The 19924-nt window shown below is 36.0% G+C and overlaps 4 protein-coding genes across 7 annotated transcripts; 1 reads left to right on the top strand and 3 right to left on the bottom strand.

Moving 5' to 3' along the window:
• Positions 1-869: 869 nt before the first annotated feature.
• Positions 870-3326, top strand: LOC135165626 (neuroendocrine protein 7B2). 2 transcript variants are annotated; one of them, XM_064127096.1, is made up of 6 exons: positions 870-1010; positions 1113-1161; positions 1223-1317; positions 1784-2159; positions 2454-2641; positions 2715-3326. In XM_064127096.1, exons 3-6 carry the CDS (start codon positions 1249-1251, stop codon positions 2784-2786), a joined length of 705 nt encoding a protein of 234 aa, XP_063983166.1. In that variant the 5' UTR covers positions 870-1010; positions 1113-1161; positions 1223-1248; the 3' UTR covers positions 2787-3326. The 2 variants fall into 2 exon arrangements, with proteins under 2 accessions (XP_063983166.1, XP_063983165.1); XM_064127095.1 differs by having other exon boundaries at positions 1247-1317.
• A 1196-nt stretch (positions 3327-4522) lies between these two features.
• On the bottom strand, positions 4523-8607 carry LOC135165624 (uncharacterized). The gene is made up of 10 exons (XM_064127091.1): positions 8413-8607; positions 7510-8149; positions 7043-7196; positions 6817-6969; positions 6169-6404; positions 5975-6063; positions 5810-5908; positions 5483-5748; positions 5282-5414; positions 4523-4997 (listed from the first exon to the last, which is right to left on the bottom strand). Exons 2-10 carry the CDS (start codon positions 8074-8076, stop codon positions 4673-4675), a joined length of 2022 nt encoding a protein of 673 aa, XP_063983161.1. The 5' UTR covers positions 8077-8149; positions 8413-8607; the 3' UTR covers positions 4523-4672.
• A 359-nt stretch (positions 8608-8966) lies between these two features.
• LOC135165315 (uncharacterized) lies at positions 8967-14006 on the bottom strand. Its single transcript, XM_064126482.1, has 9 exons — positions 13335-14006; positions 12261-12420; positions 12023-12181; positions 11311-11546; positions 11065-11150; positions 10308-10406; positions 9964-10235; positions 9468-9615; positions 8967-9363 (listed from the first exon to the last, which is right to left on the bottom strand). The coding sequence occupies exons 1-9, from the start codon at positions 13893-13895 to the stop codon at positions 9048-9050; spliced, it is 2037 nt and encodes a 678-aa protein (XP_063982552.1). The 5' UTR covers positions 13896-14006; the 3' UTR covers positions 8967-9047.
• A 346-nt stretch (positions 14007-14352) lies between these two features.
• Positions 14353-19903, bottom strand: LOC135165317 (uncharacterized). 3 transcript variants are annotated; one of them, XM_064126484.1, is made up of 10 exons: positions 19469-19903; positions 18499-19100; positions 17808-17964; positions 17582-17734; positions 17055-17287; positions 16712-16797; positions 16543-16641; positions 16033-16304; positions 15833-15965; positions 14353-15708 (listed from the first exon to the last, which is right to left on the bottom strand). In XM_064126484.1, the coding sequence occupies exons 2-10, from the start codon at positions 19054-19056 to the stop codon at positions 15405-15407; spliced, it is 1995 nt and encodes a 664-aa protein (XP_063982554.1). In that variant the 5' UTR covers positions 19057-19100; positions 19469-19903; the 3' UTR covers positions 14353-15404. The 3 variants fall into 3 exon arrangements, with proteins under 3 accessions (XP_063982554.1, XP_063982553.1, XP_063982555.1); XM_064126483.1 differs by having other exon boundaries at positions 19402-19903; XM_064126485.1 differs by having other exon boundaries at positions 17055-17218; positions 18499-19820.
• Positions 19904-19924: the final 21 nt, after the last annotated feature.

Raw genomic sequence — 19924 nt, forward strand, 5'->3', positions numbered from 1 at the left:
GATACGACTTGCTCAACGTCAATATAATGCCACTGGGTGGTCTGGCATCCTTGGCATTGCAAGTGGTGGATTCAGCAATGCAGTTTAAATCCCGCAAGTTTTTCAGTCGTGGAAACAAAATTCTAACACAATTTTGAAATCACGAAAACATGAAAAATTCACTTCTTCAAATTTCCCCAATCTAATTTTCAAAAGAAAAATTTTATAAAATTAGATTCTCAAAAATTGGGGGGAGAACAATGGATTTTATGAAAATTTGCACTACTCGACTTTTCCGTCCTCATCGATTTAAAAAATATATTCTCAAATTTTGACCTCCAAATAATGAAAATATCTTGAAATGTGGTAAATTAAAAATGACAAAATCAAGTAAATGAGAGTTATTGTATTGTTTATGATTCTTAAATTTCAATGGAGGAAAGTGTTTCCCAGGAAACACCGCGAACCGACCTGCTTTTCGGTTGACGTAACGAGACTGAAAAGGGTCCTTTGATCTTGCGAACCCTCACTCTGGACTCCATCCCGCAGACCCAATAATGTGTTTTACGTCATTTTCCATTCCCCAAGCATTGAGCCATCCCAATAAATACAACAACACCATCAGTACAGTAATGAATAATTAAATCACTCGAAGATTCTATTTTGCGTTAAAGAAATTTCTGAAAATCGTAGTAAATACATATATTTTTCATAATTTTTTTTAACGCTCGAATGGATCCTCCTCTGTGGACATTCCTTTGAACATGCCGAATTTATCTCAATGATGGGTATGATAGAGACCCACATGTGGGCGGTGGAATATTTTTCACGGTAAAATAAAAGCCCACATTTATATGAAGACCAGGCCGGTCAAATCAATACTCTAATACAGTTTTACGTCGAGGTAGGGCGCCAGTCCTCTTCCACATAGCGCAACCACGCAGAGCATCGCGTCTGATTGTAATTCTAACATTGAAATTATCAGCATATCATCATCTCCTATCTCGGCATCACCAAACTCCATCTCGGAGGCAAGTGTTTATGCGATAATGATCATGAGATCCACTCAAATAATTGATAATAGAATTTTGCCTTTTTAAATGGTGACATTATTCTGTTTGTGTGCGGTACAGAGGTCTTCCACAACATCTTGAACATAAACAAAGCAGCACAAATCCACCAGTAAGTATTTTTATTCATTACACCATTCGATATTTATAAAACAAAAGATATTTCTTTCAAGGATTTTTTTCCTAACATATTCCAGAAATGTATTTGTTGGGTATCCTCGCAATCGTCGCAATGGCTCAGGGCACAATCTATCTGCCAGAAATGAAGGTGAGTATATGAATTTTTAGTGAAAAAATAGAATATTTTTTGAGATCACTTGTTATTAGAGATTTCACAATTAATGTTCACAAAGGCCTGATTCAAGTACCGTCGGGCTTGTGAGGGTGAAAATAATCAATACGAGATATAATATCCTCATGAAAGTCCTGTATTCACGTTGACAATGAAAATTCTTCTGATAAAGGTATTATCAAAGATCCTCATGATGCTCAAAATATCGTATTCAATGCTCATAATGCTCTAATCAGACAAATCTTGGATCAAAATGTTTATTTGATCGATTTGTTAATAATACTTATAGTAACAACCGTACACTCACAAGCCTCAAAATCACATTTTCAATACCCAAAGTTCCACGTAAAGAGTTTCGCTCATAAAATTCATACAACAATATTATTGGCGCTCATACGACTCTCAACTCTTTTATTTACGTTAAAATATGTAAATTTTCCAGGACCACTTGTTATCAGAGCTTCTACTTCGCGACATAATAGATCGAATGGGTAATGAACTTGTCGACGCGGCTGACTCATACATAGATTATCAGGATCAAGCTCGCGGCACCGACGATTACGATAAAGCCAAAGAAATACCGGCTGAGATGCCGATTGATTACGAAGGGATTGAAACACTCAATCCAAATCCAAGTATAAGGGATCAGGAATACCTTCGTCACAGTACATTAAATTCCCATCAGAGATTGAATGACAATGGGGATAATCGCCATAGAGTTCAGCTGGCTGGTCTCAAGGGAGTCAAGGACGAGAAGACTGAGAACACCTTGCCAGCGTATTGTACACCACCCAATCCCTGTCCCATCGGTTATACCGGTTAGTGGATTTGTAAATCATGTGAGAAATTTTGTTTTTTTTTTGTTTTTCTTCATTTATATTTTCATTGGAAGGGCGATTACAAAATTACTTATTATATTTCAAGTTAATTTTAGAATAACTAAAAATTCAGTGAAGTATTTTTAATTTGATAAATAATAAAGCAATCGTCAGAGACCTGGGAACTTAAGGGTAGCTGGGACCCCAGGTGGAGACTCAGATGGTTGATTGCAAAATTAGAAGAGCATTTCCCCATTTAAAAATAAACCTCATAACCATATCGACTTTTTCCAGGTCAAAATCATTGCATCGAAGATTTTGAAAATACCGCAGCATTCAGTCGAGACTATCAGAGTGCTCAGGATTGCATGTGTGACACTGAACACATGATTGATTGTTCCAACGATTCCGGGAGCGATCGAGGAATAGCGAACGTTCAACTTCCAAATTCCGAATTCGATCAAATTGTTGAACAATTCCAGGTAAATTTTTTTCTACATAAGAAAATATGGTGTATGCATTTAGGAATCTATTGGACTATTTTGTTGCTTTCAGGAGACCAATCCCTTCTTCAGGGGCGAGAAGCTACCGATAGCAGCGAAAAAGGGAATTCACGTGATTTCATGAATGAAAATATATCACTAATTACTCAATCTTTCATTGAACTGAAAGAATTATTTATTATTGGTCGTCTAATATCGGTGTTACTATATCAAAGAGAAATTTATCTCATGTTTTTTCTCAATATTTTAATGCTATATTATGATCTTGACTATGAATTTTCGCACATTCAGGTCGATCAAATCCTTAGGTACAAGCTGAAAATCCTGAATGTAAACAACGTTTCACAAATCGTGAATTACTCCTGAAAAATCTGCTTTACGTTTATAAAAATATAATTTCCCAGAAAAAATAGCTTTTGTGGTTAACATATTTTTTTTTCAATTCACCACTCCAAATATATTAATTATTGGCATTACTAATAAATTATGTTTTAGCAATTGTAATTTACGATGATTTTGAGCGTCATTTACATGCAGATTTTTCTGTGCGAAAAATTACCCGGACAATGACAGTAAGAATACCTATGTTTCTAGGTGGAATTGTTTATCTTTCAAAGGTATAATAATGATACATAATATATTTTGAAAATCCAAAGTCCAATAATGATGGTTTTTCTTCAACGATCAAATCCCATTCACCAGTGAAGGAGTCCTTCCGGATTTCAACTTGTGTTTCGTGAGAATTTTTCAACAATTTCATTCAATTTTCGAGAAAAACTCCAAATTTTTCCACACAGAAAAATTTTAAAATTTCATAAGAATGTAGATTTGTCAAAACGCCAATAGCCAAATTTCTTCCATTTGCCATAATAATGTTTATTGTTCATCATGACGATTATTTAAGCTGTTCAATGTTCGAAAAGAATCAATTTACAAGTGCAGGAATAATATATGATAACAGGATATCCCCTGCAGTATTAAAATTATTTTTTAACAATGGATCACAACAAATTGGCTTTCGTAAAATGCAGACATATGAAATATTTCAGGACTTGCAAATTCAGATCTGAGTAATTTTTATTTGTGATCCATCATCCCTTTTTTTTTTAATCCGCAATGATCCTTTACTAGTGTTATGATTAACAATATCCCATTTTTTAAACATTAAATCTTAGAAAGAATATTCAGCAAAATCGCGCTATCGAAATGCTTCGATTTCCGGACATCGAGGATGGCCTCATCCAGCAAATGTGATGAGCGCAACCTGAATAACGCGCCGGATCAACATCGGACCACCTGCAGACGGGCAGAGACCGTAGCCGTACTTTAGACATTTGTCAAAATTAAAACTTCAGTCTTGTCTTAGAATGGAAAACGACCACTTAAATGCCTGATTCTGGAATGAATCGGTACCTCTACTCGGCATTTATCTTTTCTTTGGAGGATCAGGAAACCAACTCGTAGATACGCACACCTTCGTAATGACTGTTCCTGCAATTAGTTTTCAAATTATCTTGCACGATACCGTCCGACAGGTTGCAAAATTATACGTTACGGTCACAGTGTGAAATCACGAGAAGGAGGACTCATGTTAAAAATCAAATACATTTAAAAAAGACAAGGGCTATTGGAAAAATTGACAACGAGTGATCAGTACATGAACAGAAATGAGTAACCCAAATCACATTAATTTGTCATTCCAGGTTGTCTCGTTTTATCTCACTCTTATTTCGCGAACATTTTCTATGAATATCAAAATTGATTGGATGCGTCATTATTAGAGTTTGCGTGTCTAACTAATATTGGCCGAAATATATAAGTGTATTGTTAAAGAAAAATAAATAAATAATTTCAATGCTATTCAGTTGTTTGAGAATCTATTTCGATAATAATCTTCAGTCCCTTCAATGAAAGAGATGTGCCTATCACTTTAAAGGTATGACAATCTCCGCTAAATAAAAATAATTATTTTATTACGGAGCTACGAAAATCGAATGGGTATTTTAAATACTAAGTAGCCTTCCTTTTCCTAGATCCAGGACGAGACAGACTCTTAGCGTCTTTATTCATGAAGAAACCATAGTCTATTGAGAGGAATTTCAATGCGACGGTTCCAATGGTGGTGTCTTGATGGCGATTGAATATTCCAAAACCTCCCAATGCGCTCGGTGGACTGGAAACCAGAGGTGTGCCCTGGAAATATGGCAATGTAGTCTGTCCCCAGGGGTCGTCCCTTGAAGGCCCGATGAGGAACCATTCATCTATGTTTGGAATAATGTCGTCAAGATCGTCTCCATATGCTTCCTCGTCATCCGTAGGAAGCATCCACTTCTGCCTAAAAATATATTTCGTTTTATTGCTTGTGATGCTGGATTAAAATAATACTCTATTTCTTTTTTAAAAAAGAATGGAACGTTCTTCGTCAACGATTCTGTCATGCTTGAATTGAAAGTATTTCCATCCTAATCTAGGAACTTTGGGTGTCTGACACACAATAGGAAACTATTATCTACATATATGTATACACATACGTGTATATATTTCTAATATGATTTTTTAATGTACAAAATTTCTCCATTTATCAATCTTCACTTTGTTTAGAATTGAAAAGTTAATTACTTTTGCTTATAAGGAGCTGCTTTGATATACTCTTTTTCCACATTACTGAGATTTCCAGATGCAACATCGAATGGCTTCGATAATATAGCTATCTGTATTGCACTTTCTTCCTCAATATAGTTGAATTTCACTCCTGCGAATGGAAGAAAGAAACCAGTGACAGTAAAAAATGAAAACTGGACATTCGGCGGTTATAATTACCGGTAAGAACGTGGCCTTGGGGCACCGCCACTTCGTCGAAATAAATTTGTAAATTTTCATTCACGATTAGGTAATCAGTATTGTTAACATGAGATGATTTGCGTCGTAAATTCTTCAGTCGATGCGCCCGTATCTTCTCGCTGATATCATTGATTGGTTTCCATTTAGGTCGTCCCTCAATTATCCAATTGCTTCCCAATCTTCCTTGTTCAATCTGGAACTGTATCACTTGGTTTTTGACTATAAATTTAACTCCAGTTACTACCCTGTAATATTATAATTTTTATATAAGAGCATGATTTTCAAATTTCATATTGTATTTCGCACATGTTATCAGCGACATCAGCCTCAACCGGTTGCAAGTTGAAAATATGCGTTGAAGGAGACTCAATATCGTTGTCCACGCACTTGCACAAGCACGGATGGCTAGGATAAAATTAACAAATGGAATTATTTCAAATTTATTATCAATGCATTCTTCATTATCCTTACTCTAATTTATGTTTCAGCTCGCTAGGGCAAATATCGACCGGATAAGTGAATCCCTCCTCTACCCATTTATAACGCTCTGGACCGTGTTCCTTACCAAGAGAAAATTATGATATTTATTTTATGATAAAAAAATTATTATGCTTGGAAATTTTTTTGTCTGCTGGAAATCTACAAAAAAAATTTGATAGACTCACTGCTATACATGCTGTCACTATATTCGGTATCTCCTCACAATCAATCAGTTTGCCAAGACAAGGTCGTTTAATTGGTGTTGAGCAGGTATTGGATTTTGACAAACAATAGCTTGGCGTCGTCTTCGTTTGGCTCATTTCGCTACACTCCAAGTGAGGATACTTTTCTCCTTTAGCTTGGAAGAATCTATTCTGCAGGAAACCCTGTATTGCCCCTTCCAGCTCGATGTGCGTGACGTCTGAAAAAATATTGAGTAAAACAGATGGAACTGCCCACTCAGAGCCATTTCTCTTTTGAATATTGGACAAAATTCTACTAAATGTCAAAATGTCAAAATTAACGAAATATTTTCCTCAGTTAGTTGAAAAATATTTTAAAGAAAGATATTATCATATATTTAATTTAAAGAAAAATGTCTTCCAAAGAACCACCAAACAATCCGTTTTTTTTTACCATCATCTTCTCAAGGGCTTTCAATGATTTTTGTGAAGATTTTTCAATGATCCTTGGCCAACAACCAATTCATGAATATTTTCAATTCTTCCTGAGCATGATTTCTGTTACGTACTTCTCTCACCATTGAACTTTTTGTTAATATTTTATTCCATTCGTATGATAACTGATTCCGTCACGGCAATTGATGAACTTACCGCGTACAAAGGCTTCGCCAGGACAAGCTTGAAAATTTCTCGATGTTTTACTCAATTTTCTGACGAACAGAGTGTTATAGTTTTTGGTGTGTTGTCTCAGTCGGTCATACAAGACAGTGACTTGGCTCACCAGATTTTTCCGCGCATATTTACCTGCAAATACCAGTAAATTTTCCACATGAATGGGAATTGAATAAATTTTCTCGGGTGAAGACCGAGTACATACAGGCTAGCTGGCCGTCCAATGGATTCAGGAGACGAAATAAGATTGTCTCCACGACATATCCCTTCATCTTGGTCACCATTATCATATCGTAGAGTGCATAGAGATAGTCGTGAGGCGAAAATCCTCGACACTGGCTACCATCATTAGGCGAATTCTGGGATAAGAGAATGTATCTTCATGAGTCAAGTGAAACAACTGATAATGATTTTTCGACTATTCACCAAAGACTATATGGATTTTTGAAAATCTTCGAACAAAAAATTGTTTTTTGATAATATTGGAAAAGAAATTTGTAAAAATTATCTTCCAATGATTTCTTAGAGATATTCTGAATGTACACGGCTTGAAAACTTTATGTTTAGACTGTAGAATTGGTTAAATGTGCTAAAGGTTGAAAGCCAATACAGAGAAAAAAATCCATGAAATTGACTGATGAAAAAAAAATTATTTTGAAACAAATGATGTACCTTCAAGTGCTGGAGGAACTCATTTAGGAATCTATCGCCTTGAAAACTAGGATGCAGGAAATCATGGATTTGGAGAATGCTTTCCGTGACCTTTTGTTGTGCAATAACCGTCCCCGTCCAGGAGCAAATATTAGCAACTGAGAATTGCTTCTGGCTAAGAACAGATTTTAACGAGGTGAAGGCATCATTAACGTTTTGTACCAGAACCATGAAGTTTGTGATCATCACGGGGATAGCATTAATTTTATCCGTAAAATCGGATAATAGCAGACCACGCAAACGTGCTATCGCGTGTAATTCAACGGCATCCATTACGTCTGTTTCTAAAAATAGGACGCTCATGCTTCGACGAAATAACATGCTACTAAGTTTTTCTGGAATAGTGCATTTGCGCCACAATGGAGCTGTCCTGTTAGCAGTACTGCTGAGGATGTTCCAGATTTGCTTGCCAAAATATAAGACAGAACTTTGCGAGGTTGCAAATGTCGAATCAGCGATTATGATGCTCGACATGTTCGAGAGGACAATCACTGCCACCAGGAGCATCGTGCTACCTTTTGGGCCCATACTCTTCACGTTTTTATGCGTAATCCGTTCGAGTAATTCTTGTTGAATTTTGGGCGATTTGAATACAAATAATCTGAAATATATAGTGAATTCCGGAATTAATCATCGAATAAAATACAAGATTTTCACATATTTTAAAATTTTTCCCGAAGGATTAAAATTCTACAAGAAATTACTGCCTTATTATAATTATTTCCAATTATTTCCATTATTTTGTTTATTTTTATTTTTATACAGCTGATGAATTAGTTTTACACGGGAGGAAATATCCCCTAATGTCATGGTATGGAATCTCCCACAATTGGTAATTTTTCGACAATAGTTTGTAATTTTTACCTGAAGCCGCTGTGAAAACTTGACAATTTTTTGCCATGTGCTTCTGAACTCGCTGAGTTATTCGAGTATTTTTTTCTTCTAGAACATGACTTTTTTGATAATTTTTCTATTCGTATGCACAGTCTGATGTCATTTGGATCATTTTCACTGAACTGACTGAATTAATACCTCTGTGTTATGTGAGTGTTAGTCTTTTGTCTAAAAATACTTGGAAAATGACAATGATATTCAGCTATCGGAATATTCACTGCCGCTTCTAACAGCCAATGAACTATCGCCATGTTCAGTATTTCGATTGGTTTTTATTCATGTTTTTCATTGTGGTGGAATACTTTGTCGATACGTCATTACAGCTAAAAAAATTTCTGCACGCAATTTATGGTTTTGACATTTAGGAATTTTTTAACATCAAAGTCAAAGCATTCAGATGTCCTAACGAACATTTTCAGACATTATATTTCTCTTCTGTGATATTACAACGGTAAATGGGATTTACAGGGAGAAATAAAATAGGTTTCAGGAAATATTTTTATAAAAATATTAAACCATTGGAATAATATTAAAAAATCATTTTTATTGAAAAATAATTGCAAATGTTATTTTCATTCATCATTAAACGGCATAAAATTATATTATCAATTCCCCGACATCTGATAAACCTTTTCTGAAGAATATCTAAACTTATCCATAAAGTAACCATAATTAAGAGAAATACACTTCAACGCGACGAACCCGGGGAATTCCCCTCCATATTTATAAAACATTTTAACACCTCCGAGTGCAGTAGGCGGATCAGATGCCACCGGTTTTCCGTCAAAATATGGTAATGTCACTTGCCCCCAATCATTTTCCATATTTGAAGTTGTGATTGAAACGAATTGATCCTTTACTGATTCTTTGGTCCGCATTTCTGGCTCCTCTATCTTCCCCTTGGGATACACGAACTCGGTCCTGAGAATGAGAAAATTTTTATCAATGAAAAATATTATATCAAATGATGAAGACTCAGGGATACATGCATTTGACACAAATTTAATTACTCAATAATACTTTACCTCCTCCTATCGCGCGGGCTCATAATTATAGACGTAGTTTGATCACGACTCCACTGTCCCAATAAAGCATCGAATGGTCTTGATAATATCGCGATCTGGATTCTCTGGGATTTTACCACCCCCGTCGGAGCTAACTCAAATTTAACTCCTGCGAGTGGAAACAGAGAAGATCATTCACAGTATTTTAACAAAGTTTGAATGAAAATAATCCAAAAAAAGCATTCAACTTTTCCAAAGCAGACCGTAATTTTTCTCTCATATCATGACAAAAGTCAAATCAATTTCGGATTTTTTCTCTGCACGACGCTTTCTTCTAAATTAATTTGTTGAATAATTTTTATTGGGTTTATCTCTTTGTGTATAGGTCTGACAAATAGCGATTCGGCCTAGTTTACTAATTTGAAATTTACAATATTTTTTCTGATAAATTAAAGGAGCTATTTGTTTTCTCTCCCTCTTGACAATTGAGATAAAAATATTTGAAACAAATAATTACCAGTGAGAACATGACCATTAGGAGCTATCAACAAATCTAAATTCAATGCCGTTCCCTCTTCGACAACAGCGTAATCCACCCCTCGTCGAACTGCAGGCGGTTTTCCTCGTAATTTCACCCCCAATCTTTGCGCACGTATTTCCTCACTAATGTCATTAATCGGTTTCCACTCTGCTGGTCCATCGATCCGCCAATCATCCCCCAATCGTCCTTGCTGAATTTGCAAGTGCATTATTCTCTTGTGCACTATAAATCTGATGCCAGTTACCACCCTGCCAATCCAGCATTTTAACATCACAGTGATTATTTGAAAAATTAATTAATTTATTGATAGTTTGTCATACTTGTTTTTAGCTGTATCAGCCTCAACCGGTTGCAAGTTGAAGAGATGCGTTGACATGGAATTCACGTCATTGTCCACACATGTACATAAACACGTCGAGCTGCAACATGAAAGATAGAGGAAAGCCAACGAAACCCAACGGCATTAGATCTTGCCGATAGTATTAATAATTCGAGAATCAATTTTAGAAATAAAAAAAAAATTGTTATGTGAATCTGAACTGAGCCTAAAATTTTCATGGTTATTTCAACGGCGAACAAATTGTCAAAGGAATTATATTTTCCCTACACTGAGATAGAAACTTATTTTTGTCAAATATCCATTTACTTCTAGAAAGTATTGATATCCTGACAATTCTGATGAGGTGTTTGAATTGCCTCACTTATATTGTTCTAGAAGAAGATTATGTTAATTATAACGTTGAGTGGACTCCTTCAATAATTATGAGCATTAAATAATTCTTTGAAATTCTTCCCTCAAGCAAATCACTAATTTATAAAAACGAAATAATTACGAAGCAATATGATTGTCATAATTTAAACGTTAGTCAATTCCCATCGGGAGTAATTAGACCGAAGATGTAGAATTTTGAAAAGATAAATATTTTTGTCTGAAGTAAATGGATATTTGGCAAAAATAATTTTTTTTCCTCGTGTAGCAATAGACTTTACCGATTAAAGCATAATCCAAATAGTGTGATCAACATTACAATTAAAATTATCATCAGCATTTCTCCCATGTATTATAATTAATTCTACCTGAGGTCCTCTAGCTCATATAGACAAAATTTCGGCGGAGAAGAAGTTGCAGTTGCGAAAAAATCGTATCTTCGTGGTCGTCGAGTCTTAAAAAAATTAAGTAAAAAAGGGATAATTCATAGAGATAGCTGGGAAATAAGAATTTTATAGTTTTTCTTTATCGTGTCTACGACTTCATTATTTAACTTGAATATTGAAAAAGAAATTTATTATTGAAAAAATTGCTTTAGCATCTGATGAGCTTACCGTTAAACATGCTTGACGAGAAATTGGCTGTAGATCCTTGCAACCGGTAATGTAACCCATGCAAGGATATTTGAGTGGAGTCGCGCAAAAATTCGTTACACGATCACAGTTTTTTGGTTGATCGTGTCCCCCGCTCATGAGGTCACAAGTGCCGGGAATATCCTGGACCAAAGAGCCCAATGAATTTTTTTGCAAGTATCCTTGTATGGCGCCTTCCAATTCAAAATACGTTACGTCTGAAAATATTCACATATAATACCACAAGTGGTTCAAAATTATCGAATATTTCCCGATAGATTCGTTGCAAACAAATGAAGGAGTCAAGTTTTTCAGGCTAAAAAATCACGAGTGCGAAGCACGAGTGATTTTTCCTGAAAAACTTGACGACTTCATTTGTATGCAGGGAACCTAGAGGGAAATATTCTATAATTTTGAAGCTCGAGTGGTATTCAGGGGATTATTTTTCCTATCCAAATTTCGGCCAAGAGAATTGTGCCATGACATGAAAAGAGGTTTATTTGGTTAAGTGTCGTTTGTTTACCAAAATATTCAAAAAATTATCGCTGATATTCGAGGTAGGCTATACAAAATATCAACAAATGGTGCAATTCTATTGGCTGAAATTTGGGTGGGAAAAATAATCAACATAATTCGGTCATAATAAATTATCAATACATCAGGGGCAATCGAAGAAATCCTGATTGAAATTTACCCCTCTCGAAAGAGTTCATAGTATCATCGCAAGCCTGAAATTCTTTTACTGCAGTCTTTAAGCTGTTGGTAAACAGATCATTATATTTTTGGATACGAGTTAGAAATTGGGAATGCAACGCCTTGATTTCCCGCGTAGAATCGGATCGGCTATATTGGCCTGTAAATAATAAATAGAAATTTTCCATCGGCTGACTAGATGAACGAATAATTGTTTCGTGAAATCAATAGAGTCATACATTGTAGGGCTGTGCCATTGTGCACATGCAGAAGATGATGAGAGAAAATTCCAACAAGATGAGCCTTCTTCTCCACTGATACGATCAAATCGTAGATTGTGTGAATGTAGTCATATGGTGAATATCCCTTACCACAAAATGTGTAGGTACTAGCCGCTTTCTGGTTGAAATAATTGCATTTGTATGAATTGAGTAGAATTATTCTGTCCATTTGATGAGTCACCACGATGGAAGGTGCGAAAAAAAAAATTCACTGACATTCGGACAATGTGAAATGAAATGACTGTTGTCATTAGATCTTTCCGAAAATTTCAGCAGAAGTACAGAAGAATCTTTGCAAGATTCTCTCTCTCTCCCGTAGAACATCTTTCAACAATTCTTTTTCCTTTAAGAAGATATCATAAAATTTATTAGGTGTGTGAATAAGTCTTTCCCGTTTTTTGTAAGAGATGCCGCCACCAATACTGTGCGAGTATTCAATGGTTACATATGTCATAATCAAAGCTTATTCATCTGTCAACAATTCCACACTAACACATTAGTTGAAATTTTTTCGCATCATAAATTTTTGATATCGTGAAAATGTCGAAATTTGAGCCGAGTCGACGTCATTTGCGGGAAGTTTCACTTTATTGGTTCAATTTGAAGAAATCTGCTGCCGAGGCGCATCGATTGCTTCAGGAAGCTTATGGAGAAGGTTGTGTCGATGATTCAAGTGTTCGCGGATGGTTTCGACGCTTCAAAAGTGGTGATTTCGACGTGGAAGACAAGGAGCGTTCCGGGCGGCCGCAAATCTTTGAAGATCAAGAATTGGCGACTTTGCTTGATGAAGATTCGTGTCAAACGCAAGAAGACGATGGCCAATACTTTCAATAATTCATTTGTAACCATTTTTTCACAATAAAGGCTCAAAATTTGAAAAAAACGGGAAAGACTTATTCACACTCCTAATATTTTGGAAACTATTGAAAAAGAATTGTATGAAAAAATAGAATAGATGTTTTTTTATTCGTCTTTCAAAGATCCTTCTGATGATTTGTTGAAGATGTATATGTAATCACTTAATTTCCATACCATGAATTTTAGCTTCGCTAAATTTAGCAGTATACTGCATTTACTTGTAGAAAACATTCGGTGAATCAGCTGTATCTCCTTCAACATTCGTTCCCCATCAACAACTGATTTTGCCCACGAGCACAATTGTTGTGAAAGTAAAAAATCGAGTGCCAGCGCATTTTCTAATTCCTGGGTGATACGATCAATGGCATCTGTATGTTTCAACAACTTCGATATTCCCGTATTGAAAACATCATCTTGTGTCATGCATTCATTCACCACCATAGCCCCCTTCAGGACACGCTTCTTGAGAAGATTTTCAAAATCGTTGATTTCTTGAAATTCAATGAGCATAAATTTACCAATTCTGTCAAATGAATGTACAGAATATGATAAGCCATCTACGGAGCCTTCCCAGAGATGATCATATGTGTCCTGCTTTATCTTATCCCAAACGTGTGTAGCCCATTCTTCGATGGACGAGCCGAGGGTTGTTAGCGTTGATAGGCCGATCGAATTGTCAACATATGACAACAAGAATATGGCTGTGAAAATTTCCTTAGGAAATTTCAGCTCCATGATGATGTTGTTAGGTTTTTTATGAGATGGGGTGAAAAATGCACAATTTTTCCTCGCCTTCACAATCAGTTTTATAAAGAGAAACTAATACTTCTGTGATATGCGCCATTGTCACTCGCTATATAAGGAGTGAGAATTGAGAGTGACGTCCAATCGTTCAAGATATTTTTTTATGATTCAACGACCAATAAGGCCTTGCCATGTATAACTCGATGATTTTACGGATATTTTTATAGTGTCGGTGGGAAAAAATACCTCCCTGGCATTACCCAAAGTTCGAAATATAAAATCACCAGTTTTTCACGTTCATAGTTTATTCAATGAATTTATTCTATGATTTTTTGCAGTCAGAGAGAAAAAATAAAAAAGAGAGAAAAACATAGGTTCTATGGAATAACCGATCAGGTTTTTATACATAAAACATTATACCTATATGATAACAGCATGGGATTCTCAATTGTTTAGTAGTCTTACTGGTTTTTATTCAACATTAAAGGACATAAATTTCCATATATAATCCATAATAGTGTGAAAGTTATTAATGTATCGATTCAATCAAATTGATGAGAGTATACAGGGTGTCCCAGAATTGAACGTCCAGACTTTAAACTTAAGTTGGGGGTGAAATTCTGAATCGAAAAGTCCTGAGCGACTTTTTGATCAGACGCACCCCCTTCAACTTATTCAGGGTTGAAGTTGGACGAATCAGGGGCGTGGGATAACCGCTCGCACGACGGTGAGGAAAACGTTCGCGTGTGGTGGTGTCCCCACCATACGGCACTACTCCCCTGCGGCGGCAGAAAGAGATGACTGACGGCGGCCGGTAAGAGGAAGAAGAGGGAAATGAAAAAAATTAACACCCGTCCGCTACATAAAAATTATTTACTCCTCCCCTAATTAATGCCAAGAGATGAAACCAAGGGCATTCTCTTAAATCTCTTAATCTAATCGAAAAGGAGAAAAACACAGCGTTGAAAATTACAGCGCTGGAAAAAAAACCCGGCGATTTAATTTTCTAAAGCCCCATTGGCCCTGTATGAGATTTTCATTTTTTCTTTCAGCGAAGGAGAAAAAAAATGATCAATCGCTGATGATTTTTTTTTTTGGGTGTTCATTTTTTTCATTTCCCTCCCCTTCTTCTTACAGACCGCCGCCAGTCATACCTTTCTGCCGCCGCAGGGGAGTGGTACCGTATGGTGGGGACACCACCACACGCGAACGTTTTCCTCAGCGTCGTGCGAGCGGGTATTCCACACTCCTGATTCGTCCAACTTCAACCTTGAATAAGTTGAAGGGGGTGCGTCTGATCAAAAAGTCGCTCAGGATTTTCGTTCCAGAATTTCACCCCCAACTTAAGTTTAAAGTCTGGACGTTCAATTTTGGGACACCCTGTATAATTTCTCTCCACGACAAACATAATAAAATGGATATAAAAAAATACGCCGAAACTCGAGATAAATCATTCCTCTTCCTGATTTATCTCGAGGTTTTTTTTATAGTAAGATATAGTTAGATTTCCGCATCGAAATCGTTATCCTTCAAGGTGATCATCATGAAACTGAAATGGTTCATCGAAACCAACTTTATTCTAATGGTTCCAGTGATGTTACCCACGTGCTCATGAAATATTCCGAGCCCTCCCAGGGCTGTCCGCGGGTTAAAGGAGATAGGTCTTGCATCAAAATATGGCAATGTCTTTTGTCCCCAGGTATCCTCGCCCGATGAAGTGATCAAGGCCGAATTATCCAGGGTTTTGATATGATTAATCAGCTGCCTTTGGTCTCCCATTTGTGAGTGGAAGTCCATAACTCGTCTGAGAATAAATTTGATTTTATCATTTATGAGTCTTGAATGCTCTTTGACAACAAAAAAATCCGAAAAAAAGTCAACACTCAAAGCTAAAATTTCTCTCGGTGTGAGGTTAAAAAATCGGTTACCTCTCTCTACTCGTGGGAAGGATGATGATTGGATTATCAACGACAGTGTAATTTCCGGATTTAGCATCGAATGGTCGAGATAATATACCAATATGTACTGCTCTTTCCGCATTATTGTAATGGAATTTCACTCCTGCGATGGGAGAAAAAAACGAGGGACAATTAACAATGAAAACTGCATATATTATGGCTATAATTACCGGTAAGAAGTTGATTCACTCTGACTGCTAATTCATCGAAATGTATGGCTATATTTTGCTCAATAATTAGGTAATCTATCTCAGGAACAACTTGAGGTGACTGCCCTCGTAACGTTTTCTTCCGTCTCGCTGCATCGATATCGGCACTTATATCAACGATCGGTTTCCACTCAGGTTGTCCTGTAATTCTTCCATCCCTGGTCACCAATGCTTGCTCGATTTGAAACTGCATAATTCCATTTTGTACGATAAATCGTACCCCGGTAACTGCCCTAGCATATTATATATTATTGAAAATCTCTTGAAATATCATTCTCGATACTGTGATAAATGGAGAAAAATTTCTGTCCTTAGAAAATCTAGAGATATCAGGAAAAAAAAATGAAAAATTAATGTTCTGATGAAATTTTTGGCTCATCAAAAAGCCTTTTGGAATAATCTTGGGGAAGACGTCCAAAGATTTCTGAATGATTTTCCAAAGTCAGATATTTTTTTTCGCAGAATGCATACATGTTGTTATGTACATCAGCCTCAACTGGTTGCAAGTTGAATATATGCGTTGAACGAGACTCAACATCATTGTCTATGCACGTACAGAAGCACGGTTCCCTAAAATCAAATAAATAATAAAAATTATTCAAAAATTATCATGGATAATAGTATTATTCATCATTCTCACTTCAATTGATACACCAACCCGGACTCGCAAGTATCCTCATCAGAAGGGGCTGTGTGGATCCATTCATAACGCTGAGGACTTTGTTTCTTGACAGAAAAAAATAATATTTATTTTGAAAATGGATGCAGAGATGGTGAAAATTAGTTGGGTAGATTTTACTGCACCGATGAAAATATATATATATATTCAAGTTATCAGTGAAGTGGATATCTTGTTATTTCAAGCTCACTATATTTGATCCACCATCACGAGCACAAATGAATTCATCAGTTCATCAGTCATCAATTTAAATAGTGAACTGACGACAGTGAGGGTCTACCTAACTTCATTCTCAAAGACTTACCGCTGCACATGCTGATACTATTCCCGGTATTTCCTTACAATCAGTAATTCTACCAAAACAAGGGCTTCTAATGGGGCTCGAGCAAGTATTCCATCTTTTCGAACAATACATTGGCAGCCCCTTATCTCCGTTCATGGCGTTGCATGTAACATCATGCCTTTTTCCTTGAAAATAGAGATCCGTGTTCTGCAGAAAACCCTGGATCGCCCCCTCCAACTCCAAATGCGTTATGTCTTAAAAAAAATTGGTAGCGGAAAAATCTCCAAATATTTATAAATTTTATAAATCTTTTGTATACACGAAAAAACGTCTGAAATAAATATTAGTTCGGTTCTTGAACAGGAACTGAGATATTCAGGTACCTAGTTCGATTAACCCTGACTGCTTGACCAACTCGAACAATTTATCGATTGATCCTTCAGAAAAATTTCTATTTAATTCCGACGTTTTGTTAATGTTTACAAAAAGTTGAAAACGATCAATGAAATTTGGTCATCCATAGCTGTTGTCTGATTGATGCCACATACCGCGTATGAAAGAGTCATCGCTACAAAGTTGAAATTCTCTCGATGTATCCATCATCGCTTGGTTCATCATCATGCTGTAGGACTTAATGTGGGTTCGAAGTCTCTGATGCAGGCGTCGCACTTGGTTTATTGAACTATCATACCTATATACGCCTAAAAATACCAATCAGTTGGTGGAATGCGTGGAAATTTGATTAAATTTCTCAGTATAAAAATTACCACATACAAGACCCTTCGCCATTGTATGCATACAGTAGATGATGAGCGTAGACCTCTAGAAGATATGCTTTCATCTCTGTCACTACGATCAAATCGTAGATTGCCTTAAGACGATCCCATGACGAATATTCTCGATGACATACTGGCGAGTCAACTTCTTCTAGCTGAGGCAGGAAATTACGTATTACGTTTAAAGTGCATGGATAAAATAATTCTATGGGATTTACCATTGTAAAGGACCTCAACGAAATTAACAAGTTATTTATGTAATTCAAAATTACTCGTGTAGAAATAATTTCTGTGGAAGATCTTCGATAGGTAATATTTCTTTTTTTTGCAGAAGTTCTGCAATTTAATTTAATATCTAAATAACAAATTGTCGTTCAAAAATTTTCCAGATAATCTTCTTTGATCACCAGCGAGACCTTCCCAAGATTTTTTCATGATTTTTCTGAAAATTTTTTGACCGTCTTCGACAGAGATAGCGAATAACATTTTGAATAAAAATTAGATCTCTAGAGGGCGAAAGGTGAGACAAAATAGCAGTCAACCCCTCTTTAGATCAAGTTTTATTGGAAAAATTAGACTTGGAGATAGATTTTTATGATAAAATTAACTTGGAGAGCTAATTTTTACCTAAAATTTCTTTCCGTGTAATTATTTTTTACCCTGATACACCTTTAATCTCTTTCACATACCTCAAAATGATCCATAAAAGCCCCCATTAAGTCATTATCCTTGTGTTCAAGTTTTAGACCATCATAAATGCGCTCCACTAATGTTGTTACGAGCTCATCTCGAACGATCCCCATGGCCCAGCCGCACAATTGTTGAGCATCAAAATCTTTCTCTTGTATAGCGGACTCGAACTCTTTGTAAAACATATTAATTTCCGTTCTAGCAGCCCAGAAGACACCGATTGCACCGCCTAAAATATTACTGAAGCCAGAATCAAGTTTACGGATATCATAATCCATGCGTATTAGCGCATAATGGTCGGTCCTACGGAGCGATTTACACACTGATAAAAGCTCAATTGCACTCTTCTGGAAGAAAATGGTCATGAATTTTCGTACTCCGGGGCACCACCATATCTCAGATGACGATGGACCACCGGTGCTAATGATGTTCCAAATTTCAATAGCCCATTGTATGACAGAGACTCCCAGCGTTGAGATCATAGTGTCACAAATCACCACAGGGGTCACCATGAAGATGATGATCATCATCACTGGAAGGTGCCTACGAGTCTCCATCTCAATGATTTTTCCCTTTTCACTGGGTGGGCGTCTAGAAAGGTCTTTTTGACATTGTTAGTATGGAATGTATACAAATATTCTGCAAGGGTTTTCCTCTATAATATTTCAATATTTGTGTACGAATATTTTATATTTTTCTATAGAGTTCTGACCGGAGCCAATTCTCTTTGTATTTTTTTTGTAAATTTCAAACCGAATATTCCACAGAATTTTTGAACAAAGAAGATTCCACTCGAAATTTTGTATTTAATGAGAAATTAGCCCTTGCAATGAAAAACCAGTAATATCTTCTGTTGTATATGAGTTATTTTTATGTATAAAACTTTACATAAATGGAATTACATAATACTATTAGCACAAAAAATATCCGGCACAAATAACCGAATATTATAATACACGAAAATCTTACAACAAATTCTATAGTATAATACGGATAAAAACAATATACAATTTTCTACTTAACGGCTGGACTAATATTTCTATGCGATGAGTGCCATTCTTTTGTGCACGAGTGATCAGGAAGTGTGAGTGACGTCAAGTCATCATAGCTTTTTTTTCACGATCCAAGAGCCAACGAGCTATTGCCATGTTCAGTACTGTGTTTTTATGGATTTTTTTTATTATTTTGGCGGAAAGCTTCGATGATACCTTGTTGAACGAAATATTCGCTGTTATCAAAACTAAAGTTATCAGTGCAATGTTGATGATGATTCAGATTTTTAAGTTATTCAAAAACTAGCGAACGAATGCTAAATTAACTTATACTAGTTTATTAAATTATTTCCTTCTCTCTTTTTACTTTATAATATATTTATCTTTTCAGTTGACATATTAGCCTATTGAAACGTTTAATCGGTATAAATGA

The sequence above is a fragment of the Diachasmimorpha longicaudata genome, chromosome 8 (genome assembly GCF_034640455.1).
Source record: "Diachasmimorpha longicaudata isolate KC_UGA_2023 chromosome 8, iyDiaLong2, whole genome shotgun sequence".
NCBI lineage: Eukaryota > Metazoa > Arthropoda > Insecta > Hymenoptera > Braconidae > Diachasmimorpha > Diachasmimorpha longicaudata.